Raw genomic sequence first — 17,681 nt, 5'->3', positions numbered from 1 at the left:
AGAGTGTAAAACAAGCCTATCGTATCTACAATGGAGCTATGCAGTAAGATTTGCTTTATTCTTTTTCACTTTCAACAGCAGTATATCAAAATAAGACAGATGGAGGAACTGCATAGAAGGCATGCAGTGACTACAAATTATTGTCAAAGCATCTGAAGCTGTAATTTTTTGATGGAAATGCCAGGTACAAAAAAGTTGCTGGTGGCAGTGCTAGAAGGATGCAAAGGGATCTAACATTATCAGACCCTGTGTTTAAGTAATTGTTTTATTGGACTTTTATTTGAAAAACAATGAAATATTTCTGCCAAGAGAATCTGCTAACATATTCATACAATAGGTTGAGCTGACATAACCAGTGACAAGCCTTCTTCCCAAATCATCATTACTATCCTGCATAATGGGTAAGATAACATTTTTTTTGTTCAATATCAAATTACTGTGGCCACTACTACATTATATATATAAACAGAAAAAAATCAAAGCCTATTCCAATAATAAATGGAACACGACAGATGTGTCCGCTTTCTCTTTATCTATTCAACATTTATTTAGAGGCCCTCCTCTTGAAATTGAGCCAAAAAACATTTCACCACTCTGTATACATTTCTAAAGTCCAAGTTAAGTACACAGCATTTGCTGATGATCTTAACATCTACTTTGAGTTTCCATCCAAGGACTTGGATAAGATACTAAGCTCCATTGACATGTTCTCGGATATATCAAATTATGCCATGAATCCAAGTAAATCAAAAATGTTTCTGTTAAACCCTTCAGCACACAAGGAGTTTTTCATTCCAGAAACAAAAATTAAAGTGGATTATTCACTTAAGTACCTAGGCATCACCTTCGTCCATCCCCATCAAGAAATAATAAAAAAAAATCTTTATAAAGCATGGTCAAAAGTTTCAGAAGATCTTTTCTTTTCTCTCCAAAACAGCAATCATAAAAATGAATATCCTCCCCAAGATTTTGTTTCATCTTAATGCCATCAATCAAAGCATTCCAAATAGTTTTTTCTCTAAGATGACAACAACATTGGGCAAATTCATCTGGCATCTTAAGAGCATCAGAATTAGTTATAACAGATTAACTCTGTCCAAGGAGAAAGGTGGTATGAACCTTCCTAACTTCAAGACTTACTACCTTATTATAATGTCAGTCGCATAATACGGTTAGTCAATCATGAACCCTCAGATACTTCATGGCACCAACTCTGGATCAAAATCTATTATCAACACCTCAGCTCTTCCAATATAAATCCAAAGGCTATACTTTTTCTAAATAACAAAACTCTAAAAGACTTCAAAATACATCCTATTTTAATCAACAATACGATCTGTTTCCAAGAACTCATAACATCCTTGAACTTAAACAATTCCTTGAGCACCAATACATATGAACCCTAATATCAGGATTAATAACAATATGATAAATCTTAACAACTACCCAAACATAAAGAAGTGTTCAGTCTGGGATTTTTATCAAATCAAAGATCTGCCATTGAGTTCCATTGTTGACTCCCTTGCAGAAATTAAAAAATACCATATAATTATTAAACAAATACTATATCTAATAACTCTAATGACATCAGATGTTAACGTATCTACACAAGACTACCATCAGTATCAACAAATCACTACCCTTCTTCTATTGAAGACTAAAATGTTATCAAAAACTTATAGACTAACTACTCAAATCAAATCCAAGGACGTAATCCTATTTTCTATTATTGGGGAAGGCATAATAATAATTTAACTACTGAACAAAAACTAGAAGCAAATGACATAACCATAAAACTAACTCCATTTAAAAAAAATAATCTATACTCAATTTATGATTAACAAAAATGCTTATTACACACCACTCTGAGCAAAATAAATCCAAATTCATCACCTTTCTATCCTACCTGCTCCAACTCAGTAGCTGACACTCCTTGTATATTCTAGTCTTGTAAAAATATATACAAACTATGGTGCTCTTTAAGAGCAAAATTAGAGAAAACAGGCTATATGAAGATTACCCTCTCGTGGGAAATGACATTATTAAACATTTTCCCCAGTTCATATACATATGAGTCCAAACATATCATTGTAATAGTGAGCGCTACATTGAAATCCTACATAGCCCTCAATTGGCTTGACATATCCAAGACTTCTTGGGCAGAATTTAAATCTATAGCTACCAAATATGTCCTAGCAAATAAACTAAAAACAAGTCATAAGAAGTTAACTTATTTTCATAAATACTGGAAAAGACTTATAGAGGTGCTTAATTAAAATCTTACTAAAGTAACTTAAGCAAATTCATGCTTCCTCTTTAATCCCCATTAAATAATAATTTCCCTATACAGCTCTATACAAAGGACACTATCAAACTCTTTGCAAGAGGAATATGTCATGTACACCCGGATAATCAAATTGTCATCTGGTATATAAGCAAAATACCTACGATTACCACATGAAAAACTATAAACATTATCTTCTACATGACATCCTTTATGAGTGACAACCCAGTGTATATATTGTAAATAGTTGCTTAGATATACTCATATACCTTAGCCTATCTCCTCCCCTGCCAACATAACATTGTTAATGATACAGTATCAATATCAACGTTTAGTTGTCAAAACAAAAAGTCTGAACTACAAGTCAATTACAGCACCATAAAGCATACTCGCTTCTCGTCAGAGCCTTTCACAACTAATAGCAGGTCTGTTTTTGTTATCCTTTTTATTATAAGAACTTTTGTATATTGTAAAGACAATTCATCTCATATACCTTATAACTTTTCTGTACATTTTTTTCTTATTATTATTTTATTTTTGTCTCTCAATACATTACAGTTGCATCAATATGTTTATTGTCAACTTGTACTGAACTGTTCACTGTATTTAAAGAAAATTGCAATAAAAATCATAATTGAAAAAGAAAATTACTGTGGCCCTGCTTTTGGTAAATTATGGAATACCCTGCTTCAGCAGTGACTGAAAAGACTTTATGTTAAGTAAACTGCCAGTGATTCATTCATGATGATGTGCATTTTCAGCTGATATTGGAAACAAGTGCCCTTGGTTTCTATAGGCTCCCCCACAATATCTGATACAAAGTGGTTAGCTTCATGACACACAACAGTGAAGCCCTGACTGTGACCCAGGAAACACGGGTTTGATTAGTGGCCCTGGCAGTGCAGAAGCTGACCCTGAAAAGTGAGCATGAGCAACTGACACTGGCTTACATATCCATGGGGAAGGAAGGCAATTCAGCCTGCTGCAGTACTGACTCCCATAATGAAACAAAAGTACTAGGCATAGCACTCAGGGTGTCTGCTTGGCTGTATCAATCTGTGATATTCATTAGCCTCCTAGGAGCACTGTACAACAATATGCATGATGCCATGAAGGGGGAGGGACATAGCAGCCTTCATAAAGGTGAACATGCATGTCAGCTACCAAGAGGTGGGTAGCAAGGCCAGTATCCAGAAAACCTGATGTCTACCTACATGACTGTCTCCTCTGATCAGTTCTCACCCTAAGGGAACAAATAGGATGGTTGGCATTAAAAGGGATAAAAATCAATGTAAAAAATGCACTTGATGCCTGTTGGAAGGATTTCCTTGAAATGGTCAGGATTTATGGAATCTACCAGTTTATTTCCTTAACTTATAATGGAATTAATGAGAAAGATCTCTATAACGAACACTGAGTCAGATACAAAGGATTCCTGAGTTACTAACTGCATCTTTACCATGTGGAATCTGGCATTCAGTGCTATCAGGATGGCTGAAGGCATGAATCCCAGAGCCTGTAGTATCACTCTGGCTAGCACAATTAGTTGAATGATAGCCCACTGAAAGAAATGCTACACACGTTCTGTTTCAACTTGTGAAAAAATCTGCAAGACTGATCTAAGGGTGGTATCCCATAACTAGAAGTGTCATAAATCTATTTTTACTAGGCTGAGAGTCAAATTTAACATACTGAAACAAGTCAGGCTCTTGTTGACTCTGGAATGCAGATAATTGAGTCCACTTAAGGCAGTTATCCTGATGGGATAAATGTTAATACCCTTGTTTCTAACATAAGAAAACAAGTTAGACATTTGGTGAACACTCTGAGGGCAGTAGCAGAGTTAATAGGTAAATTACAAAATGCTGATTTCATACTAGAAATGTTGAAAAAAAACTCCTGGGAGACTTATTTTGGGAAAGTCAAAATTCTGAACTTTTTTTGGTCTTATGTGCATGTTCAGATCTGAACAATGTAGAAACAATCTTCAGTTTCAGAAAACTGGAATGAATCTGGAAAAGCTCCCTTTCCTTTGTGGAAACATTTCTGATAGCCTTTTAGGCAAACAACTGAAAGACTAAGGGGGAGACCATTTGTATCTGATTTAGTTGGGTAATAGTTATGGCACAGAGAATGGAGTGTGAAACAAAATATGTTGCATAACCTAAGGAAACTACCTATCCATCTGTAGAAGTTCATAACTCCTCAGTGATCGGTAAGCAATGACAACCTGCCAAGGAAAAAGAACGAGGAAAAGACATTTTGGACTGGTCAAATGGTGACAACAGTCACATGGAACAACTTCAGAGAGATAATGGATTGGGCTTTACCCTGAATGGTATCTCACATTTGAACTGGGAAACCCTTTGACTGAACTGGGATTTCTGAAACTGTTTCATTAGTTACATATTTTCTGTAATGTAACACCTGCGCTATCCTAATCTTGTATGTGAACAAAAATGAAAGAGGGTTCTGGAGATGAATACAGCAAAAAAAAAATGTATATATTTGGGGAGGACCCATAGCCAACCTTAAGCACAGGCCAACTAAGCAGCTGCCTAGGGTGCTGCTCTAGCAGGGGCACTTTTCCAGTAAACTGGATGGTGTAAATAGACCAGGATGGGGGGCACAAGATAGTGTGGGGGGGGTGCTGTGGAGCCCTTTTGCCTAGGGTACCATTTCACCTAAGGCCGACCCTGGGAGGACACAAAGATAACAATAAAGTATACCTTATTATTATTGGTCTTATGGTAAAATCACAAGATGAGTCCCATCATATGTGCATGCAATAACATGAGAGATGATATTACCTGCCAAAGAAAGCAGGCACAACAAATTATCCATTAAAGCAGCATTAGCAAAGAGGCTGCCATTTCCATAATTTATAATCCAAATATGTAAGACAGCATATTTATCTGGTACTTAGTTACTCTAATAGTAAGGGAGGAAGAAGCATGAGCTTTCTTACCAAAAAAAAAAAAACTGTTTATCATATGAGGTAAAAAATAAGGAAAAAGCATTTTAGTACCTTTAGAATGGAAGCCATCTGCAGCACCTGAGTCATTTTTTAAATATGGTTATCTAAAATCTTACAATATGTAAGGACTCTTTAATCATTCTGAAAATAAACCACAATGTACTACAGGACTGAAGGTGCAGTGACAAAGTTGCTAATCATATTACACCTAGATGAAATAATATAATTCTTCTTGGGAAAACAGTAGATGCAAAATCACAATCATGATGAGTTTTAGTCAACTACATGGCATTACCAAAATAAGCATCAACAGATGGGGACTCAGGGCTGACCTGAGTTCGGTTAGCAGCTGAGATGCTCTTTCCCCCTTACTGTTAGAATCCTCAGGGTTGTCAATATTATGACATTAAGAAGTACCCTGACCTACATCTACAGACACTGTTGTATGCCAATCATTTTAATAAGGATCACTCTGTCTCTCTGGTATAGAGGAATCCTTGCTATGATCCAGATGACCTGAGGTCAGTTACTGGATGAGACACTAGGGAATGAGGTGGGACTGTGGGACTGGTTTATCTCAAATTGCCTACAACAGGGGTAGAGTTGTGGGTGGCATCCAGGAAAGTATCCCAGTTGCACACTGCTGCTAATTGCTGGTGATTTAAGACTTAAATGCCAAAGACTCACACAAATAAATGTAACTAACCATTTTAGGCTGAAAAGCAAATAAATCCCTTCATCCTTAATATGAATTAAATACAATAGCTGCAGATAACAAGCTAAATATCCATAGCCAGAGAAATGGAGAGTGTGTTAGACTTATTTCCCCAGCATGAGCTCAAAGCAATAATAAACACACATTCCATACCCAAATTGTGAAACAATAAACAAATACTATGGATATTAATCATTTTTTATTCACAGAAGGCTTGATGCTGAAGTTTTATAACAATAACCTTCCGATGAACATAAAATGGAGGCATACAAGAATCACTTAACTTAGTATAACACTTTGATCTATTATCCAAGTGTAACTTAACAATTAACCTTTTTTTTTTCTTTCTCTACTGCTGAATTATCAGAACTATTGCCATTTACCTGGATTTTACCTGAGTTTAAGATATTTTCATTTTAAAATAATTTGCTTTCAGAAAAAAAGTTATTAAAAAAGGCAGGAAGAAGGAAAAGAATAAACAAATACTGGATTAATTTCTGTCTAAGCTGCTATCAGATCAAAGATACAGCAATGTGTTTCTACTTCAGATGAGTAAAATAAAATAAACTGAAACAGAATATGTCGAAATGCAATTACCGCAATTACTGGGAGAGGGCATTTTGTGTGGAAGGGACTGTTTTTAGTTGTTAACAGCTGCAATTAATACAGTGGCAGACATGTATACTGAAGAGGTTTGGCTTTGCACTATTTATGTTAAGGATTCTGCTGCCTGGAATTAAAGTAAGCAGGTAAATCAGATCAAAATAAAATGTTACAGTGGGCAGAGTACACAGCCTCACAAATAGAAAAACAGGGAAACATGATGACTTAAGACAATAATAAATGGAAAATGTCATAAATACATTTCTGAAGTATATCAAATCATGTAGATAAGAAAGGTACATTGGCATTTTGGGTATCATGTAATCACCCCTCAAAACAGGCATGCACAAACACACGCGCACGCACAGAGTAAAGGGTCTACATTGCATCAATGCCTGTAGTACTGAAATCAAATAATTACAAAAATAAAATAAAATGCATAACCAGTTACATGAAAAGCAATAAAAGCACTTTTAGGGGTTGGGCTATGTTTATGTTAATATTTTTGCCTGTGCCTTGAGCAATACTGTACACTAAGGCTCATACTTGTATGAAATTATTTTGAATCCTGTGTTGGTAACTTGGTACAAAAATGTCCAATCCATTATTTGAAGAAAAAATAAATAAATAAAAGAATAAGAAAAAAGTTTGCGAAATCTAATGTGGCTCTTAATATAGTTACACCAATACATGAAATTCTTCCAAACACTGCGATTTTTATAAGTAAATTAAAAGTACTGGTGCTTGGCAACAATATATCACTACAACCCTCAGAATTGTCATACTTTGAACATCATGGGCTTTGGGCAATGGTGAAAGAAAGGAGAGGAGTGCTTGATCCTCTGCGCAACCCGCCCTATTCAAAAGCAGACACTACTGCCAGGAATTGAACCAACTGAACAAAGATGAAGGGCAGTAACAGTCAAATATGGTCTTGTGACTTCACACGGGATTCTAGAAAATACTGCTGATGTGTATGAATTATTGGCAAAGCATTCTTGTTTAAAATTGCTAAGAGACATCGCAAACGTACCCATCTTTCACTAAGAGATACCGTTTTCGGTGTCAGAGCTTTTTTCTTTCCTCAAGTAGAACCGGATCGCTAGATGTGATGGTCCCAAAACAAGAGGTTCAGCGCTTTTTTTTTTTTTTTTTTAGGATGGGGGTGCAGAAAATAATATTTCTAGCCAGGTGATTGTGTTGCTATATTAAATTCAATTTTTTTTAAATAGTTTAACAAATGTTTACCTGAAATGTTCAATAGTGGAAAGACAATGACGTTTTAAAACATATCCGATCCCCTGATCCAAGCAAGCAGGTGCTTACATTATTACTTAATTGAAAAACGTTACACTTAGTATCATGAATTCTTAGAAACATAATTCTCTTAAACAAAGCCGCTATACATTGAGTTACAGGAGTATATTGTGCCATAACTTTTTCTACTGCTGGAATAACACTGGCTAAAAATCGATTTTTTTTTTCACGGTCTGTAGGGAAGGTAATTTTATATTTAGAAACAATATACCTGAAATAATCGCCAGTGCCACAAACGCCACGAATAACTTCATGACTGCAGGATGTCTCAGTTTCGCTGAAAAAAAGAGCAAAAGGATGTCACTCATCATCTGTCAACAAAAACATCATCCCTTACCCGCATGTCTTCCTGTTGTTTACGGTCCAGTTCAAGTATAAGGCAAATAACGACTACTACAAGTGAAGATAATTATCTCAAACTAAATCAATGTCTACACATCATGAGAAAGAGCTGTAGAAAACCGTAGCGATTATGCAAATTCCCCCCTTACACTACATTTTATAACAATCTGTTTTTACATGTGGAATCGTATCCTACCTTGTTCCGCTCGTTTATGTATGCACTGAATAGACTGTAACTCTCACCTACCTCCTGGAAGAATTTCAAATCTGGGTAAAGGATTCACTGTGACAGTTTCCTTATATACAGACAGGGCACATGCACATCCCAGAGTCACGAGGGCGGTTACTCCGAGTTACCTGGCCAGTTACCACAAAACAGTGATTTTCTTAAAATACGGTTTTCCGAGGGCAAAGTTCCTGACCACATCTGCTTACTCAGTAATTGCGGAAGGAGTGCTGTAAGTGTTATTTTACAGATACTGTCGCATATCTTTTATGTCTGCCTTGTTCATATACTCTCTCGTATCTCTCAGTTTCTGTAATCAATACTTTTGGACAAATCCAAAAACAGAGGGGCAAGGCCCACTTTCGGATTACTTTTTAAAATAATACTTTTATTTATTCGGAAAGTTAATTAAAAAAGTTTTTTTTTCATAAACGTTCAGTTTTAGACAACATAAATTATACCTCTCAACTGTCCTCATTTTTGCTGAATGTCCAGATTTTGCCTCATAATAGGCTTTTCCTCGTAATATTTGTGGTGTTCATGCAAATTACTGAAGGCTGAAGTCACTCAAGCAATAATGCCCCACAGAGTGTGCGTCTACACCCCATGAAAGGTGTTATTTACACAGTAACACACATACTGGAGGACATTATTACAGTTAGAGAATGGTCTATCAGTTACATTATTTTATATTTGTTTTTTTTTTTTTAATTTATATATATATTTGAAGTAAAATACTTATATTTCAGACTTGCTGTAGTGTATATAACTGTTGAAGGAGGAAGTATTTTACATTCAAAATTGGTAAGTATTTAATGTCTAGTCTGCCTTGGACGACATGATCGACAGTCCACGATGCTTTGCCAGAGATGGCCTGCACCTGTCACCCGTAGGATTCCGGATACTGGCTAAGACTCTTGCCACCCCTATAGTGCCTTTTTTAGGCAAGGTTCAAATGACAAATTCACCACCGTAACCGGTACAAGCAAGCAAAATCTGAGGGTAATGCTACTCAATGCTAGAAGTCTAAACCTCAAAATGCACTCACTCGAGGCACTCCTTAAAATGGAGAACATTGACAGCTGTGCAGCGACAGAGACCTGGTTCAAAGCTCCAGAGAGCACCCCTGCATTACCAGGCTTCAATTCATACCACACCTTTCGGCCACCTAACCCAGAAAGAAGCACTAAAGGAGGAGGCGTGTCCATATTCATTAAGGATATCCACACCTCCAGGCTAGTTGCACAGCATAATGCATCCAAGATTATCCAAGTGCAACTAACTCTGGGCAAGACCGCAATCCAAATTGTAACTTGCTACAGACCCCCCACCATGCCCCAGGATTCATACTCCTCATTTCTTGATACACTGGAAAGTATTAGGGTACAACCCAACACCCTAATAATGGGCGATTTCAACTACCCCACCATTAACTGGGAAAACTACTCATGTACCAACTCTTTTGCTCAACGTTTTCTAGAATTCATAAATTCCAACGCCTTGGATCAACTTATTCACACCCCCACCAGGGGCAGCAATACCCTAGACCTGGTCATCACCAACATGGGAAACCGGTGTTCCACACCAGAGGTCAATTCCTCATTGGTCAGATCCGACCACAAGCTAATCAGCCTAGACATCCACATCCCATCCCCAGCCCCAATTAGGGAAACCATCATAAAAACTTCTCAAAAGCCAACTTCACACTTCTTAAGACAGAAGTGGCAAACTTCATGACACCCATGCAGACGGACAATAGAGGTATGACTGCCGAATCCTACACAAATGCACTTTATAAGCACTTACACGAGTGCATGGATCATGCTATCCCTAATAGAACCAAGATTTTATCCTCCAAGAAAAGGAAGCCAATCTGGTGGTCCTCTGCCATAAACAAACTCTACAACAGAAGAAAGAAACTGTTGCAAAAAAGAATAAAATCCCATGACTGGAGGAACTCCCTGGTCAACCTCAGTAAGAAGCTGAGATCCCTCATAAAATCCTCCAAAGCTAGTTACGAAAACAAAATTGCCACTGACTCTAAAGACAACCACAAAGCATTCTATAGCTATGTCAAGAATCTAAATGGGAACACTCAGATCTGCTCTGAGTTACAGCATAATGGCACTAAATATACAGAACCAATTGATATTGCCAACATCGTAGCAGATAGGTTCAATGCTAACTTTACCCCCCTCTCACCCCCTAGAGGGCCCATCTCTATACCGGAAGAATGCAAAGTTCCTATAATCACGGCTGCACAGGTAAAAAACACACTCTCCAAAGCCAAGAACACAGCATCCATGGGACCTGACAATATCCCAGGCTGCGTTCTACACAAACTACAGAATGAACTGGCACCCTACCTAAGTACCATGTTCAGTCATAGCCTCACCTCAGGCTTTGTACCCACTGAATGACGCACCGCAGCAGTTATCCCACTCCACAAAGGGGGAGCCACGACGGACCCCCTGAACCTAATCAAATTTTTTGAGGCAGTCACCAAAGCCGTAGATGAGGGTAAGGTGGTTCACAGATCATGTCTCCTAAGCCTGATTGACTTCTTTGAAACAGTCACTAAAGCCATAGATGATGGTAAAATGGTTCACACAGCTTATCTAGATCTCACCAAGGCTTTCGACACCATCCCCCACTCTGGAATTATAGATAAGCTCACTAAACTAGGTATAAATCCCTATGTCATAAGATGGGTTGCCAACTGGCTCACGGACAGAACCCACACTGTGAAAGTAGCGGATTCCAAATCCGACATCAGACCAGTGACAAGTGGAGTACCACAGGGTTCAGTCCTGGATCCTCTCCTGTTTGGTATCTACTTCTCTGAAGTGCAGGCCAACACAGAAGGTCTTTGGCTAACAAAGTTTGCAGATGACTGCAAACTAGGAGCCATAATCGAAACTCCTAACGATGTGGACAAACTACAAAAGGGCCTCACTGAAACAGATACCTGGTGTCAAAGCCATGGCCTGAAGCTCAATGACAAAAAATGTATTGTCATCCCCTTTGGTAAAAACTCTGTACCCATGAACTACCACATAGCTGGTAGTCTACTTAATGCCGAAAATGTGATAAGAAACCTTGGGACACAGGTGGACAGTAGTCTCTCCTTTGATAATCACATCGCCACAGTGGTCAGGAAATCCTTCTACGTGGCTCATCTCATCACAAAAGGATTCTCATCCAGAAAAAAAGAGGTCATTGTTCCCCTCTACTCATCACTCATTAGACCCATTATAGAGTACAACGCCCCTTTTGGTATGTACCTTACAAGACATCTACAACAACTGGAAAGACCACAGAAATACCTCACAAAGAGGATTACTGGCCTCAAACAGATGCCCTATGCAGACCGTCTCAAAAAACTACAGCTTTACTCCATCGCATATCGCCTAATCAGGGGCGATCTCTGCCTAACATACAAAGCTATGTCAAACCCAGAGCTGTTGGACATGCTCCACTTAAAGAAATCCCAATCCCTCCGAGCTACACACTCTAGGGACCTTAACCTTGTCACCACAATAAACAGAACATGCTGGAGGGATAGATTCCTGACCCAGAGACTTCCCATACTCTGGAACAGACTACCTATCTATGTCAAACAGAGCTCCTCATTAGCACTCTTCAAGAAAAAGCTTGATGATTGGATGGGAAATGGGAAATTCACCCGGGGATCACTTCTGTGGCTCTGCTCGACAGGGGCATAGGAAAATAATTTTCTTGGGTGGCGAAAGCCAGGGTACATTTTTTGGCTAGGCTTGTATGGGCCCTAGGGCCGATAGCCTAGTACCTACCTATGAACCTATGAACTCTCTCTCACACGCAGGCATAGGTGCCACACACACACACACACACACACACACACACACACACACACACTCTCTCTACTAAAAACATATATGATTACACTCAATAGTGGCAGCCATTAGAAGTTTTATACCTCCATGCCTGTTGTCCAAATTTTCCCAGAATTTCCATATTTTTGCCTCATTTTTTTTCTCTGTTCCTCATAATATTTGTGGTTTGATGATAAATCATTGGGGGTTGAAACTACTAAATAATAAGTTAGAACTTTAGAACTAAGTTTCAGAATTGCATATGCTTCAGAAAATGCTTGTTAATATAACTCCTGTTATTATAGCAACTTTCTAGTCTAGTTTTATAAGAGCAATATTTAAAATACGTCCCCGTTTTTGAGCCTTTGCCCCACACTATTTTAGGCTTTGTCTGGATTGTCAAATGTTAATAAATACATAAATAAATAAATACATACATACATAAAATTTCTTGAGCTAAGAAGTTGAGTGGTATGCATAGATCTTAATTGTAAATGACTTGTATCCATGAGAGAATCAATCTCTCTCTCTCTCTCTCACACATACACACACACGCGCACACACACACACACACACACACACACACACACACACACACACACGCACACACACACACACACACACACACACACACACACACACACACACACACACACACACACACACACACTTCTGCTTTCATGCATGCAAGCACCCATAGACACACATAGACAAAAACATAAACACACTTATACACATGCACACATACTTTTTTATTTTTTTATCTGTTTTAATTTTGCACACGCTACACAGCAAAATCAGCTATCAACTTTCTAAGCTAGCAGTACAAGCATTAGAGCATCTATAATTTGGAACCTTTTTCCCAATTATTTTTTGATTTGCTCCTAACTCTGGCATAGCAAGCATAGCTCTTAACCTTTTATCTTCAATGTGCAATGCTGAATATACTAAAATGTGTAAAAATGTTATGTGACCAAGGACTGTTGCTGGTTCATACTGACATCACATTTAACACTTGAGAGACCTAACATTGTGCTCACAGCATGATCCAGTCAACTTTGTTTCTATTTACCAACACATTGATATAGTTATCCCATGCTTCTCACCCCATCATGTCATAGGAGCATTCTCACGGCTCCTCACAGCTCCTAAGCACATCAATTCATATTAAATCTCTGCACTAATACCCTCCAAAGTACTCAAATTGCAGAGAAGAGACTAAGGGACAAAGCTCCTGAAAATCAGGAACGTTTGGCTAAAATGAAAGACAATTAATCAAAATAAATTATGCATATTTGTTGAGTCACTAGTCCCGGTTACAGAGACAGAAGGACACAGTTAAGTTTTACTTTTTTATTATAGTGTCTTCCTAAATTTACAATAGCATAACTGTTGTTGTCCCCCACCCAAAAAAAAATCTTTCCTTTATAAATCAGAAAACAAACTCACAATGTTCTACAAGACTATATAACGTGTTTATGAATTTGGTGGCCTACCCAAGCATCTTATACAACCCTTGAAATATTAAAGCATAAACATATGGTGTTATCTTGCTGTTGCTAGGAAAACTATAACAAGATGGTTACATCTAGCCACACCCGCTTTTTCAGAATTTATATTTTATTGAAAGATATTTGTGAGAAAGAAAGAAGCTTGATAAAATTATACTCTTAAAAGGCCAAAACCTAAGGTTAAAAGTTCTTGACTGTTTAGGTTCATAGGTGTTTACTAGGCTAACAACCACAAGGGCCTTTCTAAGCCTAGCCATGCATCCCAAATCTCTGACAAGTTCTGATACCCTTGATAAGTGTAAGCAGGGGCTTAGGAGATGAAACATTTACAAGCAGTGGCCTGGGAGATGAACCATTTACAGGTTGCCTGTTTCCATTACAGGCATAGATGCCAAGCAAGGGGTGAATTTCCTGTTCCTCATCCAGTTGCCCAAGTTACACTTGAATTGGTTTAGGAATGAACCCTGTTTCACATGGATGGGGAGCCTGTTCCAGAGACAAGGTAGTCTCTGGGATACATACCTGCCTCTCCAGCAGGTCATATTTATATTACAGGCAAAGTTTAAATCTTTAAAATGGGTAATTCTGGTGCTGTTTGGTTTTCTGATGTGCAGGAGGTCAATCAGAGTAGGGTATGACAATGCCCTGACCTATGAAGAAGGAATCATTGGCTTGGCCTCATAACCTTTTATAAAATAAAGAAGTTTAAATAAAAATGTAATGTTACTAAGACTTGAATACAAATGTACATAATGCATATATTTTTCTTTCTTTTTTCTTCAAATATTTTATTATATTCAAATTATTTTTCACATTAATTTGTTAAATGAATATTATTTTTGAATTTTAATACTTATATGATTTTCATTTATGGTATTTGTAAGAAAAATAAACTGAATAAAATTCATTAATTAATAAAACTAAAAAGCTACAATATGACAATGTGCTACAACTTTTGCATAAGAAGATTAAGTTATTTGTTGCAGTAGTAAAATATAATAAACTTCTATTAACAGTGAAAATAAATAATCTATCCAAAAGTATATTCCAGGAGTATTGATAACTATCTTAGTACAAACAAAATACGTACATTTTTTTTTTCTAAATTAGTTTTTCCATTTTAGCCTTATAGAGCAGTAGCATTAAGGTTTTATTCAGGGTCTGTTATTTAAAGGACAACTATGGGCAAACAATGAAAAAAACATATATTTTTTTATCTTGCCATGATTTACTGCACCTCCTAAAGCTGCCTGCAGCAAAATAAGTACTCATTCCTAATTTTATTTTGTTTTACTCTTGTCTGCCCTCATGGGGGCAGACATTGTGATTCCTTTGGAAAGCTAAATCTGTCTTAATGCACTGTGTGAGAACAAATAGCCCTACCATTTGTTGTCAGACTAGACTTCCATTCACTTAGAATGGACCACCTGAAAAAAAATGCCAAGTTTGAGAGTCTGCAGCTCATGTGTCATTGACTGGTATGTGCTGAGTTTCACAATTCTATTGATGTACTACACATTCTCTGAAAGAAACTTGCAAAACTGTCAACAAATTACTGAGATAAAAAAGACTTTTCACAAGTAGCAGTTTTGCAAGTTTCAATTCCTGGCCAAGTTACTCTTCCCATCTCCCCTCCTTCAGTGGGCTACAGTCTCACATTTCCAGCTTGGGTACATTCAACTATTTTGTCAGCTTTGCATGACAATAGACATAAAAAAAAATCACAGCCTGGTGTGCCACTAAAACTGTTCCCTTATGTGTCTCTTCACTTCTGAATAGCATTTCCCCAGGAAAAAAAAAAAAAAAAAAAAAAAAACAAAGCACACACATCAGTCCAGAGTTTGGGCCAATCTATCCATTTCTTAATGTGCACAGTAAAACATTCAGTTTATAATGCATTCTAGCTGCTGACATGGTTATCTTTACATAGTTATTCTCTTATAGCATAACCTGAACTTATGGTATTCAATACCAAGCATTACAACAGTTCTCAATTTCTTAACAATGACCTCCCAAGGCACTGATGTGACCTAGTACTTTGTCAATATACTGTAAATACACAGATTAATACAAATATTTGTGCACATATGACATACAGTAATACACATATACCATCATTAAAACAAGATAAATGCAAAATAAATCATATCAATATAGTTATGATTTCTAGTTTATTACCATGGGCCAGATTCAGGAAGGCTTACACGGAGTTCAAGAGTAGTGTAAGCCTCCGTGTAAGCCTCCTGATTCAGCAACAGCCCAAATCTCCGTGTAAGAGACAGCTAACACGTCTCTTACACGGAGTGGGCGTGGAAATGCTCAATACCTCATTTGCAGCTCCAAGATATGCAAATGAGGTATGTGAGCGATCCACGAAGCCCAAACCAGTCCGTGTAACGGACGTGTTAACTACACTGAAATGTACTCAGCTGACAACTGAGTACATTTCTGCAAAATTAAAACGGAGCTATGTCAGCTCCAAATAAAGGTCCATTTGTTACATTAAGCATGCCAATGGCCAAATATGTGGCCATTGGCATGAAAAAGTGTTGAAAAAAAAAGTTATATAACTTTTTTTTTTCACGGGATTTATGTGTTTAACTGTAGCGCACACCCGCGCAAACGAGGTGCGCTACCTAAAACTGAAAACCGAAGCTTATAAGCCCACAATTGTGGGATTTATGTATTACATGAAATGTCAATGGAGGGACTTGCAGAGCAAAAACAATATGGCCTCCGTTTAGTGGTTGTCAAGGAGCGGAAGCTCCGTGTAAGATATGTAACTAAGCATTACTAGGCAATCCTATGTAAATGAGGCTTACAATACTGAATCACACTGCCACATAAGTAATGAGCACTTTCTGAGTCGTGTAAGAGTTAGAGAAGGGGGAGGAACAGAGTAAGAGGTAGGTGACATCATGGGGGGGAAGGATAGAAAGAAATGTACCAGATTGGAGGGCAATGTAAGGTAAGAGATGACAGACAGACATCAGGGAGGGAGGTGTGTCCCAACAGAACACTGGGAATGTCAAGAAATTGAGGGCATACGCTATCCCTACACTCTAAGTTTCTTGAAATACGTGCATCTTGGCGTGTGCTAGCGTGTAAGGCAGGTTCTACTTGTGGGGCGTGTTGCAAACTGTTTACAACGGTTTGCTGGCGTCTGCGTGTGTAAGGCGGTGTCTTGGCGTTTTAGCATGAATCAGCCTAGCTAACACCGTGTAAGGATGTGTGCGGCGTGTAACACCGTGTAGGGATGTGTACAGCGTTTAAGTTACTGTGGCGTGTGTAAGCCGGTGTGCACATTGCTCCCCTCAGGAAACAGAGAGGAAATAGGAAACAACCAAAATACAGGGAAACTGCCAGAAGATACTACTAAAGTTAATTGGTGGAAACAATTAGAAGCAGGCAATTACACAGGCAGACTAGAAGCCCAACCCAGCACTTAAAACACAACAAAGAGCAGTGCAGGCTGTTTCTCACAAGAGATACTGCCAGAAACTAAGCTATCAGAATTGAAACCCGAAACAAGCTGAACTCAGAGCAGAAATGCTAGGGGCTGCCATAGCTGTTATAATCAGACATAGGCGAATTGCTGAGGGTGGTGATAATGCAGATGCTGACAGACAACCCAGAGTGAGGAGAAGGAGAAGAGTATACAGGCCTAGGGTCACCTACCATGGGTTACATGAGCTGGAGATAGTGCGCTATAGAGTGGACAGAGAGCTCCTGCAGCAGATTGTTGAGCTGTGCAGGCCACGCCTCACACACAGAACCAACAGAGGGGAACCCATCCCAGTGGAAACCAAGGTATGTGCTGGCCTAAGAATACTAGCAACAGGTACCTTTCAG

At 38.1% G+C, this 17,681-nt stretch overlaps 1 protein-coding gene across 3 annotated transcripts in view; it reads right to left on the bottom strand.

Annotated features, from left to right (window-relative positions):
• The window catches only part of APOE (apolipoprotein E), a 116,964-nt gene that overhangs the window by 14,945 nt on the left and 84,338 nt on the right, over positions 1 to 17,681 (bottom strand). The window contains exons 1-2 of one of the 3 annotated variants that reach the window (XM_044080685.1): positions 8,486 to 8,586; positions 8,108 to 8,173 (exon numbers count right to left, since the gene is read on the bottom strand). In XM_044080685.1, the coding sequence (XP_043936620.1) occupies positions 8,108 to 8,150 (43 nt within the window). In that variant the 5' untranslated portion in view covers positions 8,151 to 8,173; positions 8,486 to 8,586. Of the gene's footprint in view, positions 1 to 8,107; positions 8,174 to 8,434; positions 8,587 to 17,681 lie in introns of those variants that run through there. The other 2 variants (XM_044080686.1, XM_044080687.1) reach the window with 2 other exon arrangements.

This window comes from Protopterus annectens, chromosome 8.part0 (genome assembly GCF_019279795.1).
Source record: "Protopterus annectens isolate FY-2018-M chromosome 8.part0, PAN1.0, whole genome shotgun sequence".
Classification (NCBI taxonomy): domain Eukaryota; kingdom Metazoa; phylum Chordata; order Ceratodontiformes; family Protopteridae; genus Protopterus; species Protopterus annectens.
Note: the sequence above shows the minus strand (reverse complement) of the source record. Positions and strands in the feature narration are given on the sequence as shown.